Raw genomic sequence first — 13,349 nt, 5'->3', positions numbered from 1 at the left:
ACATGACAGATTTGGGGCTTCTCCATTATTGCTTAGGTGTTGAAGTGTGGCAGACTGATGACAGTATCTTTATTTCACAGTCCAAGTATGCCCGGAGTTTGCTTGACAAGTTTCAAATGCAGGATTGTAAACCTGCTTACACACATATGGAGAAAGGGCTGAAGTTATCAGCCAAGTTTGATTCACTTGCAGTAGATGAAACCGAATTCAGACAACTAGTAGACAACCTTATCTACCTCATTGCCACTAGACCTGGCATTTATTTTGCTGTCAGTTACGTCTCTCGCTTCATGACGGCCCTAAAAGATGATCATTGGATTGCAGTGAAGTGAGTGCTATGATATGTGAAAGGCAATTTAGACTATGGCATTCTGTATAGCAGGTGCAATGATCCAAAGCTGATTGGTTATACTGACTTAGATTGGACAGGCAGGATCAGTGGATGACAAAAAATCCACTTCTGGGTACGTATTCAGTTTGGGTACAGGTGCTGTCACTTGGAGCAGCAAGAAGCAATAGGCCGTGGCTCTTTCCTCGACCGAAGCTGAATACCGAGGAACAGTCAAGGCCGCATGTGAGGCAGTTTGGCTCCGAAGGATGCTTTCTGACATGCAGATGCCGCAAGTAGGTCCTTCTCCCTTGTATATTGATAATCAAGGGGTGCTCAAATTGGCCAAAAATCCAGTCTTCCGTGAATGTACCAAGCATGTCGAACTTCATTTTCACTACATCCTCAAGCTGGTAGAAGACGGATCAGTTCAGTTGCAGTATGTTTCCATAGTGGATCAGATTGCAGATATTCTCACCAAGTCTTTGAGCCCGGATAAATTTGTAAGATTTAGGGGGGCAACTTGGTGTTTTTGATAGATTGACCATTAAGGGAGGGTGTTAGAATAATAATTCTATGTAATGTTAATGGTCAATATTGTAATTAATGTGTCTATAGTATTAGGTAGATAGAAGTAGGTGTCATAATTCTATGTCTACAGTATTTTTTGTAACTTCTATATATTGTATTTTTCCTCAGTTAATGTTAATGAAAGTTTTTTACCAGTTCACTTCCTGAACACGCCCCCCCCCCCAAAAAAAAAGAAATTGACCCAAAAATGAACCTTTATTTTTTTTCAAGTTCTAGCAACTCCTTGAATTTGACTTAGAAATAAAAGTTTTATCAAAATTTTAAAATTCTGAACCTAGAAATTTTTCGAATCCTCAGAAACATTTGAACATTCTTCAGAAAATATTAGAAACACTTTTAAATTTCTGAAAAATCAAGAACCTTGAATTTAGAATAAAATTACTAGAAACAATTGATGTATACTGTTGCATGCCCTAATTGTGTAAAAAATCCTATGCAAAATACACCCTTGCAATTGGAGTTAAAAATGCTTTAATCTGCACAAAATTGTGCCCTAGTTGTGATTTTTGAAACCTGCAATTTTATTTTAGGTTTCCTACTAACAATTTTATTGGTGCATGAGCTTTGAAAATTAGTGATTTTCAAATCATATTCCAAGGTAATTTTAGTAGTTCACAACTGCCGCAAATTGTTTGTTTTCATGTTTGAAACACATCAAAAATCCCATTGTAGATCTCTTGAATCACAACTTCTATAAATTCACAAATTTACTTAGATTTGTGGATTAAAACCTCTCTATTCGCATAAAATAAATGCTGTGACCTTCAACAACAGCTACAATTTTTTTGAAAGTTTCTATGCATAATTTTTGACATGACCTCCTGTCCCGGCTTTGATGCCAATGTTGGTAAGATTTGAAGAACGAGATGCAAGAAATTGGCGTGTGCTCTCATGTGGAGAAGAGTATTTCATTATATTAAAAATCATATGCTAAATAGAGCATGTATTGCATACTAAAGTAGATTTGCTCCATAGATAGAAAAAGATTACAACACACCAACAACGAACTAATCTAATTGACAAGTGTACATAAACGTTTTATTATAATATAAACGTAATATAAACTAATATTCTATTAACTTATCCACATTTGCAATGACCACCTCGAACACAATCTTCTCTAGCATTGTATTTAATTGTTTGGCATTATTTATCTTATTGAAATGTCAATGTACTTCAAAACTATCTCACCATTCAAATCTGCTAGAAAATTGACAAGGATGAGGTTCCTTCCATTTGTCCACCCATTTGAAAATATTGAGTATCCAAACTTGCACAACTACTTTTTTTGTTATTTCAAAATTGATTGTGCATCTTTGATATGCTATTGGAGCAACCACTCACTGAAGTCATCTAGAGAGGGTGCCTTGTACCCTTTCTTTGTGACCATCAATGCTATGAACAAATACTCCCAATAAAGGGACCTCACCACATTGAAAGTGGAGGTTGTTGTAGGACTAAAAACTACACAAGGCATATTTGCTTCTCGCATTTCCTTGTTCCATGTACTTTTAAAGGAAGCTTGTGTTACATGTGTGTTTTGAGGAATAAAAAAGCCTTGTGATTGGGCTTTTCTTAAGTTAGACAAGGTGGATGCACCGGAAAGTGTGGGCCACAAATAGAACCCCCAGTCTGTCATATCCATCTTTATTTCCCCCACCGAGGTGGGATTAATGGCTGCTACTATGACTGTGTTTGTCTTTGTCTTCACCCTCTTTAATTGCTTCTGATTTGTTAATGCAAGGGCTTCATGCATCTCTTATTCAACTTCTTCTTTGACATTGAGTTATGTTTTGATGTCACGACTAGGAATACATGCAAGTGGTAGTTAAGGGTATTGATGCCTATACTCATCTTCAACCCACAATAGTTGCAAATGACAGTCCTTGCATTTGGTCCCTGTTTGCCATGCTTGCTGGCAATGCCCCTTCTAGGGGTGGGTCAACTTCCACTTCTTGTTGCTTACTTGGAACTTTGAAAATTTTAGAAATTTGCTCGTTAAATTGGCTTTAAATTTGTTTGAATCACTCAAACAGAAAAGCTGTGTGATGAACTTGCATGGTTGGATATGCTTAAAAAGGTTAAATATTTGTATTTTTACTGCCTTTTTTCATGATTGCATGTTTACCCACTGGTCTTCCATATATAGTGAGTCTGTGTCGCAAGCTTGCCAAGTACTTGTGGTGAGTATGCACCATAGACTTAACAGAAAACTTCCACGAGTCCATGGCTGAGTAATTTGGCCCACAATTTAGCTTGGGAGTTTATTATCCTTGTGCAATACAGTAAATGAAATGTGTAACTTCAGATGTTTTCATAAAGCATATTTTTCCACAGCCCAATATTTCAGGCAGTTCATGAGATTCAATAAGGAAGTCACTGCCCTAGTCAACCTTTGTTTTTGGAATTTGCATATTTTCTTTTGTTGTTTTCTTTGAATTCACTATTCATCTATTTGAACATATAGGTTGTGTACTCGACAAGAACTAGTGGTGTCCACTTATGTCATTCCTTTACAGGAATGATGATTTCAGTGTGTTTGTGATGTTTCAACCACATTTTTCTTTGAGTATTAGAAAGATCGTTTAGAATGATGAGATCCCAGTGTTCCACGGGCGTTGGGGACGGGGGACGAGGGGGACGCGTTTCCGGGACGGGGGGACCAAGGGCCTAAATTTGGGGACGGCGGGGGGGGGTGGCGGGGTGGTGGTGCTCATATATATACATATAGTACTTGAAAAACTAGTTTTGAAAAGATGTATAACAGTATAACAGTATAAGAATTAGATTTCAAATGAAACTATAGGAAATACCAAGATTACTTAGATTAGTGATACATAACTAATTGCTAAAACTAAAAGTAAATAAAATTTGACAAATGAAATTGTCAAATTGGAGATTTCTCATTTCTATCATATGAATATCGAAAAAGGAAAACGAAAAATATGAATATCTGATGCCATTGCAAAGTCTATAATAATAAAGATGATTGCATGATTCATCATTACAATGAGTAGCCAAATACAAATACGTGTAGCAATAGCATTACAAAAGAGACGAGTCAAATACAAAATGACAAAACTGAAAAGTGAAAACTCAAACTATAGCTAATGGAGGCCTCTAATCATCTGCAAACTCCTCCTCACTGGAACTGCTGGATTCCTGAGGATCAAGGTCCCTCAAGCTCACACCAACTAGCCCTGCATCTGAAGTGGTAGGATCATCCTCATCAATCCGTGAAGGCTCCTCTGGCTCTACATCCCATCGTGCCGTTGGACTCTCCTTGTACATAAGTGTCTTGCGGTCAATGAGACGCAAAGCACTGTGTACAGCCACAAGCTTCTCTGCTCTCTTAGAGGTAAGTCTGTTCCTCTTAAGAGAGTGGATGAAGCTATATGTAGACCAGTTCCTCTCAGCAGCTGAAGAACTGGAAACCTGGGATAGCAGACGGATGGCTAGAGTGGTGGTCAAAGATTTCGGGCCATGACAAGTCCACCACAAAAGTGGGTCCTCCTGTGCCATAGTGTCTATATCCATCTTTGCCGCATCTGAATAACCTCTAAGAGTGGCAAATCTTCCCCACTCAGTGCGCATTGTGCCGGCATCTCTGGAATCAAACATCTTCTCTATGCACCTAAAGAAACCCGCCTTCAGCTCATCATCCTCAATCGGTGTCATTCTACCCGGTCTAGCCTTGTACCACTTAGGATTCAAGGCAAAGGCAGCCATATGCAAAGGAGTGTTCAACTTGTCCCATCTACTCTGAATGATAGGCCGGATTTGCTCATTGTAGAATGCTAGAGAGGGGTCCTTCACTCGCACAGCAGCCCTCATCTGGCCAAGCATAGAGTCAATGCACTCATACACCTCTCCAAGGTTAGGTGCATCCCCATCCACATATCTGATCACTTGGAATACTGGAGAAATGATGGAGACAATGTATTTCGCATCAGTCCAAACCACATCACTCTTCACTATCTCCTTCACCCTTCTCCCCTGCTCTGTCTTGGCCTCAGCCCACCTATTCCACTCATTAGTCATAACCATGAGTTGCAATGCCTCTTGCAACTCAATCATTCTCTCCAAGAGAATGAAATAGGATGCATATCTAGTCTCAACTGGTTTCAAGAACTCCTTCGCGAAGGTCCTGAAGAGTGCATGTGAAATGTGGTGGTTGCAGATAAACATCTGCACATCTCTCGCATCGGTGACCACTCCTCTAATCCAGTCAATCTTCCCCATGTCCTTGAGTGCATTGTTCATGGCATGCACACAACATGGGGTCCACCAAATGTGTCTATAGGCTGCCTCAACGAGTCTCCCTGTTGCTCTACACACATAGGCTGCATCTGTCACTACTTGGACCACATTTTGTGGCCCAACCTCCTCAATAGCCTCCCTGAGGACCTGAAACTGGAAATCAGCATCTTTACGATGCCCTGTACAATCAACTGCTCTAAGGAAGTATGGGCCCTCTGCACATGTGACCATGATGTTGATGAGTGGACGATGGCTAATGTTCGTCCACCCATCCATAACTATGCTGCACCCCAATGCCGCCCAACATGCCTTCATCTTCTCCATCAAAATATTGATCTTGGAATAGCTTTTATCCAAGATCGAGGTCCTCATTTTCGTCTCCCCTGGTGGCACATAAGATGGTCCTCCCTTGGCCACCATATCCATCATCTTCCTATAATAAGGAGACCGTGTAACATGAAATGGAATGCCATTGGCAAAGAAGAAATTGCCAATGGATTCATCTATCTCATCTCTCAGCTGCACATTAAACATATCAGCAATGGGGTTGCTCTGTGGTGTATGCAACTTACGTTTCCCAGCCCTGGCAGCAGTAGAAGTGGAAGTAGATGGAGATCCAAACATCATTCCTCCCGCCTGCGAAGCATGATAAGTATGTGGCACTGGCACATTCTGGCTGTCGTGAAGTGATGCCCTAGCAGACAAAGTAGTAGGCATTGAAATATTTGTGTCATCTGGAACCCCCCAAAGCCTGTTAAACTCAATTCTGTAATGTATATTTTTGGGTTCCTCCAAAAACTTACAATGTTTCACGCCTTTTCCTCTCCAAAATAGAAAGTGTGCATTCACCCTGCTAATGCTACCGAACCATTCTCTGTCACAAATATTGCACTTCCACTTCCTTGTTCCCCCACTTGAATGTGATGCAGTGCCTTGTACTGATATTTGTGAAGCAAACTGTTTTAGAGGAGACTTAGGATCAAAATGACCCCTAGCATATGGTGCCAACAACTCTGAAGGGCAACCTGTACTAGCTGCTGCATTTGCCATAGAACTAGATTGGGCTCCAGGATCAGCCCCATGGTCAACCCCCTCATTTTCAGGTTCATATTCTGAATCATTCTCACTATGAGAATGGATTTCCATGTTATCTTCACTCGTGCCTTGAGAGCTCATTGTGAAATTTTCAAATTGACACTGCATTTCACAAAATAAAAATAAAAATAAAAATAAAATCAGCCTTGTTTAACAATATATTTTTAAATTTTTTTCCTATTCATCTCAAAATGAGATTTGATGTTGAATCTTGAGGGCAAAATGATGAATCATTTTGCCCTCAAGATTCAACATCAAATCTCATTTTGAGTCTTGAGATGAATAGGGAAAAAAAATTAAAAAAACCAAAAATGACATAGAACAATGAAAATCAGAAAGTAAAACAAAAAAAAAACAAGAAGTTGAAAAACCCTACCTTGTGCTTGAAAAATCTCTCCAAAATGTAGAAGAATCTTCTTCTTCCTCTTCTTCTTGCTTCTTCTAGCTCCTATCACGCTTGTAGTCACTTTTCTCACCCCTTCAATCAATCTTCTTCAAGTATTTCCTCCTCTTCAAGCTGCTGGAAAAAAAATCAGTTTTGCAAAATGAGAGTGAAATCCAAAATAAACATGCTTTTGTGTTGTTTTGGGGGGTAGTGTGGGGCCCATGTCCAATTAGGGTTACCCCTTAACCCCCCACCAAAAGCACATGTTATAAAAAAACTTAAAAAATTAAAAAAACTGACTTTTTTCGCGTGGGAACGCGGGAGACGCCTTGGCGTCTCCCCGTCCCTCGAGGGACGCCTGGATGTCTCTTGAGGGACGGGGAGATGCCCAGACGTCTCCCAGGAGACGCCCAGACGTCTCCATGTCTCCCTGGGAGACGCGGAGACACGGGGACATCTCCACGTCCCGGCGGCGTTTGGGTGGCGGTGGCGGGACAGCGGGGGATGTCGCGTCCCCGTCCCCCCGTCCCCGAGACGTCTCTGATGGGGGGACGAGCCCAAAAAGGGGGGGGACGCGTCCCCGTGGTTCACTGTGAGATCCTGTATTAACTCCAAATCATTATCTCAAAAAGGCTTTATTGGTGCTGATTTACAGTATTGCTTGGAGATCACTTTTTATTCATATTATCAAACAAAGCGTCTAAAGACTCCAAACTGATGAGCCTGCCATGGAGATGATTAGTCATGACAGTTTGATAACTATCTTGTATGGGAGGTGTATTTTGGTAGCTATTAAATTGTTTCAACCATTTGATCGCAGTTCTGCCAATGAGAAGTCAATAAAGCAAGTAAATAAAGTGCTTGACATGAAATCCTTGTTCTTATAATTTTATTATGCAATGTGGTTGACCCACAGTTAACTGTCTCAGAACAAAAAGTCGAGCAAGCAATGCAGATCAATAATCATTCTTGTTAACTTTTAGATTGGGATATCTGCAATATATTTGTACTTGTTGACTGCAAATACAGATGCAATATTGCATCCAACAAATTTGTGTTGCTGTTAGAGAGGTCTTAAGATGAGCAGAACAGTCATCAATGACAGATACAAGATGGTGTCTTTTCAGCATCCTTTTCATCGCTTTGTCTTTGAATGAGTTCAGTTGACTGGTCAGGCCCAAATAGGAATTGAGGGCAACTTCTTCAAACCTAACCTTTTATAACAGAAGCAGGGCTTTACTGTCCTGAACATCTTAGAGTTAGACCTTTCCGATAGAGATAGCTGTTCATATTATATAATACCGTACATTTTCAGCCTGTATCTTAAAATATGTAGCCCTTAGCTAATAGTAATAACTAATATGATAGCAAAGGTTCTTAGACTTAAATCTTGATTCTAGTTGTACATTGGATCTATACTCTTCCCAGTGGCTAGGGTCAAAATATCTATTTTCAAAATCCTTTGCAACTTTTTTGACTATGAATGAACTTGTTAATGAAATCCAAACAATATATCATATTAGTGGTATGGTCGATTTCTTGTTGAACATCAAATTTTACTTTTTGATTTCCTCACCTTTCCTAGTTGAATAACATGTATAAATAACTATGAAGGTCTGATAATTTATTGTTAATGAACAATTCCAAATTGTGTTTTGACGTGCCAAATTTCTCTTGGCTATGTCGATATTGATTTTTCTTCCATTTGCTTTCTACCATTTTACTACTAGGGTTTCCCGAGTACTAAATGACAATGAATGGTCCTCTGAGTAACTTATGTGTGATGAATGATGGATCAACCAAATTTTGATAAATCTGTATAGAAATTTTATTTGTCACTTGATGAAATTTGGCTGAAGATAATTTTTGTTAATATGGTTTTAAATGCAGATTTTTACCTATCAATTGTTGACTTGCATTCAAATATAGTAGTTATTACGTTCTTATTGAATACCTTTACAGGGTTTGGTCCTTTCTTTTATAATATTGAACGAAAAAAGAGCAGACAGTGTAAACGTATTTAATAAGAACAGAATAACATCTATTTAACATTTGTCTGAACAAGAAATACAGTTCATTTACTCCAATTTGTTGTTTTGTAGATAAACTTGAGACATCGGAGACGAGATGACATAATGCTTTACCCTGGCTACATTCCTCTTCAAGGTATTGAACCAAGAGTTCTTCATTATGGCCTGGAATTTGGTGTTGGCAACTGGAAATTCGATAAGGCTGACTGGAGAGAAAAAGATATGACAAATGTGTGCTGGAGGCAGTTTCCAGAACCACCAAACCCTTCTACATTGATGTCAACAGATGAGGGCAGTTTAAGAAGAGACAAATTAAGTATTGAGTGTGCAAGGACATTAAATGATGCTCTATATTTACATCATTTAAGAAGAAACTGTTTGAAAACTCAGTCCAATGAGAACACATTACATGCACAATCTCCGCCAGGTATATCTGATCAAGTTGAGAGAAGCAAAAGCTCTGAATATCTAAAGCAAAACTTGCTTGAGAAAGATGCATCATCTGATAATGGAATCCAAGGTAACAGTGAACTTCTGAAAAGTACTCATAGAAATTCTTTGAGTGAGAAGCAAATGTCCTTGGAAGAAGAAAGGGGAGTCTCAGCAAAGGGTGGTTCTCATCTTCTTGTACGTACTGGTCCTAGGTATTGGATGGTTACGTTATGGTTTCTTTCTGTTTTAGCATTCCTAGTGGTTGTTTCGACAACATATTCAAGACAGAAAGATGAAGTGCTCCGGAAAAAGAATCCACGCACCAAACAGTAAATTCTCCTTTAAAACAATTTAGGCAGAATTTGGGAGGAGCATCCTTCTCAGCGAAGCATTTTAGCTTTATCCCAGTAGATGTGGCACACGGATTGTAGACCGTACTACCACTGCATTGCTTTATGGTGGTGGTCCCCTGATTTAGGACAATATTTTGAAGCTATGCTGAGGTATCATAGGCAATTTGTAAGCTACTTAGAGTGCATGCAACAAGGCTTAAAAAACCATTCATTCCCAAGGAATGAATTGTTAAATATACTGATATTAGAAGTATGTAATGGTTTGCAGGCTGAAATTGGTATTAACACATTGTGTTCGTATGAAGATGGATGTATTCCCTCAAAGGTTCATTTTTATATTTAAGTAACCGGAAACGGCATAGGGAGCCCAATAAATATCAGAGCAATTGTGTCCAACTTGAGGTAGTTTTGGATTTTTATGGGATTCATTTTGTATTAGATATAATTTATCACATAAACAGTTTTGGATGCCTTTTTTATGGATTTTTTAAAGTAAAACAGATATTTTAAAATCAATAAATTTATTATTTTTTCTAGTGTAAAAATAATTTTTTAGTATAAATATCTTAAATATATTTATTTAAAAAAAATGTTAATTTAGAATACACATTGTTTCATCATTTGAATATTTTCTTTTTGTTTTAGTTTTTTTTTATAGGAATTATTTTTTACAATATTTATATGAATATCATTTTTAACTCATGGACACAAATAGATAAAAAGATTTAAGAAATATATAACTTTTATTCATTTTAGTTTTTATTTAATTTAATTTTTTTTAATCGGTAAAACATATATTGTATTAATTCAAAAAAAGATTTACAATCAGTTTTCAAGCCCTCGTCAAAAAATGAGCGATTTCCAACCCCAGCGTTTCATACAAACAAAATTACAGACAAAATGTCCCCCCTCCACCGACATTCACCACCCGAGATGTCCCCAAAAATATCGGTAATTACACATTTCAAAAATCCCCTGCACACTTTGTCTTCGTCTACCACTTCTCTGCCACTGCCTTGCCCTTTTCATCTTCTGCTACCTCCCTCGCCTCATTCTGCATCACTTCCTCCGGATCGATATCATCACCCGAGCCCTTTCCCAAAAGTAGAACACAACCCCTTCTCGCCCTTCCTCTTCCAGTCGGTCGACCTTGCTTCCTCCGTGGTGGAACCATCCAAGCCTTCAAAGCTTGGAATTCTTCATTGGGTTCCCACTTTGCTAGCTCCATCCGGGCCTCCCATGCATTTGTATAAGCAATGTACTGTTTAATTCCATGCAACCCTATCCATGCCGAGGCTCGTCGCACCTCTTTGTTGCTCATAGCACTGCACATTAAGAAGGGGTGCATGGGAGGGGTAAATTCACTCACGTGGATCCAGACCCCACCTAGGCATTCAAATCCCTCCATGTCACGAACCATTGCAAGCAACTCCTCCATACCACCTAACCATTCTTTCTTCACGCACTTGCCCATGATTTCTTCCACCCGTCGATGTGGTTCCAACTCCAAACACCACACTATGAACAGGGAAACAATGTCCGAATTGGTACGATACCTTAAGCCCCCTTCAAGATACTCTACTCCCAACAAAATCTTAACCGTAGGGATGAATGTCCTCTCTTCGAACACAAACAAATTGGCCAGCCTATCATTTGAGATACGCCCCCAAAAGGCGACTTGTTGCTTGCTCGTTCTCAGAGAAAAATTTGCCTCCATTTTGCCCCCGTGCTTTGTAACACCACCTTTGGCTTCCTTCAGACGATTGGATGATAAGTGGCACTTTGCTTCCTGCTTGGTTTATAGGCCGCTTGCTCGCCCGATGTCATTAATGCCCCTTCTGATTTGGTAATGGCATGAAATGGTAACTTTTCCAACTGGGCATGAAATGGTAACTTTTCCAACTCAACAAGATCCTACTTGAGTTGGAGATTTATCGACTATTGGGCACATTACTCCTGCATCCTCGCACGCACAAACAAATCATTTCTTCTCGACCATGGTGCAATGGTTGTTCTACACTTCTTCCACCTCCCTCGTATACAAATTCTATTTCATTATGTACTTGCACACACGATGGCAGAGTACCATCAAGGTGATTCGCCCTGACCATCCAAGTCATTGAGGTACTTCCTCAGTCGATTCTACATAAAACCATCTCAATTTGCCATGGTTGAAATCCACTGCCTCCGCTTGAACATTTGCTTCCACATTTCCCTCCCTTAATGTATGTGAAATTTTGAACTGAGGGAATTCCTTTAGAAGCTTATTGATGACCTTAATAATCTTGTCAATCTGCGAATGGATGACTTCCCCTTTTGCAATTGCTTGTGGTAGTGATTCTAGAATCCCCTTTCAACTGGAGTTGATTCACTCCAAGTCGTTTAGCCATTTGAATGACTAATAGTGCTGCATTAGCTTCCGCCAAATTATTAGTTGTAACACCCAGATCCAAACCACACTTAGCTACAATCTTTCCTTCATGATTTCTAGCAACACAACCAGCACCCGATCTACCTGGATTACCCATTGTTGCGCCATCAAAATTCACCTTAATTCAATCTGTATCAGGAGGATACCATTTAATGTTTTCCCTGTGCTTTTCGAGAGGATCAACCCCAGGAGACCTATTAATGGGTAATTTAATTTTTTATTTATTTTAGATTTAATTTATCTATTATTGAAGAGCTATTTTTTTTCAATATTAATGCAATGAATAATAAAAATCTATGTACAAGTTTTCAAAAAAGTTCAGTAAATAAAAACTATTTATTTCAACTTTTATTCTCATTTTTTAAATTTGAACAAATCTATTTTTTTCACTTATTATTTTAATTATTATTAGATAAAGGGGATTTTTTAATGGTCCCAATTTTATTATACAGGTTAGTTTAGATATGACATTGAAGCTCCACAAATAGTTGATAAAAATGGAAAATAAATAGTAGCACAAGGGCTGGAAACTGACATGGAATATCAAGCACATCACCACAAAATGAAGAACCGATTAAATAAAAGGATCAAAACCATGGAGCTGAAAAAGAGGACATAATACATCAAATTATGGTGGTTTCAAGCCAAAAGACTCGAAAGAGCATTGATTTCCATATAGTCATATCCATAGGACCATATCTAGAGCCCTTAGCCAAATTTATTGATAATGCCATTGAACTAGAAACCCTAGTTGACAATGGCACTCTAGAGGGCCTCTCACTAGCCTCTAAAGAAGGGGGAAGAATTGCAATACTACAGTTGAGGAATTGCCCCTTCCTATTGGATCATTGCCTAGAAATAATTTGAGGAATTTAGTTTTGACAATCCCTAACATTTGTAGAATCATTTTCACTTACTATTTTTTTTTTTTGCTATTCTATATTTTTGTTTTGATTTAACAAAATATAATCTAATATTATATAATAATTTTGTAACTTAATGTTTTTTTCCCTATTTTTTTTCGTTTTTTTTTTATATACAAGATGGTGCCTATGAAGGCAATGGCCATATATTAGAATAGAATTTTCTTACATATCCTCATGAAGAGGTTGGGGTTTTGAATTCTTTTTTTTCTCATATTCCTATCCACCTCTTCTGAACTTGAACCCAAACCTGAACTTACCACCTTTGGACTAAGATATCCACCCAACCCTTATGTCAGAGCTTACTCATGATCCCACCATAGAACCAGAGCTTTCAAAACTAGCTATTATCATAACTGTCATATTCCCATGTAGACAGCAGGCAACGATTAGAAACATTAAACCACACACACACACACACACACACACACACACACACACACACACACACACAATTATTTTCACCACTTAAAATACATTTTATCTTAACTAGTAATGAAAGGATGCGTCTATTCCTAAGA

The 13,349-nt window shown here is 38.6% G+C and overlaps 1 protein-coding gene across 2 annotated transcripts in view; it reads left to right on the top strand.

Annotated features, from left to right (window-relative positions):
* LOC131040492 (peptidyl serine alpha-galactosyltransferase) overlaps positions 1-9,953 on the top strand; it is an 84,705-nt gene extending 74,752 nt beyond the window's left edge. For both annotated transcript variants that reach the window (XM_057973430.2, XM_057973429.2), the window contains one exon: positions 8,762-9,953. In XM_057973430.2, coding sequence (XP_057829413.2) covers positions 8,762-9,454 — 693 coding nt within the window. In that variant the 3' untranslated portion in view covers positions 9,455-9,953. The remainder of the gene's footprint in view (positions 1-8,761) is intronic.
* The last annotated feature ends 3,396 nt before the right edge of the window (positions 9,954-13,349 follow it).

The sequence above is a fragment of the Cryptomeria japonica genome, chromosome 9 (assembly GCF_030272615.1).
Source record: "Cryptomeria japonica chromosome 9, Sugi_1.0, whole genome shotgun sequence".
NCBI lineage: Eukaryota > Viridiplantae > Streptophyta > Pinopsida > Cupressales > Cupressaceae > Cryptomeria > Cryptomeria japonica.
The sequence above is the reverse complement of the archived record's forward strand: the minus strand, read 5'-3'. Positions and strand labels throughout refer to the sequence as shown.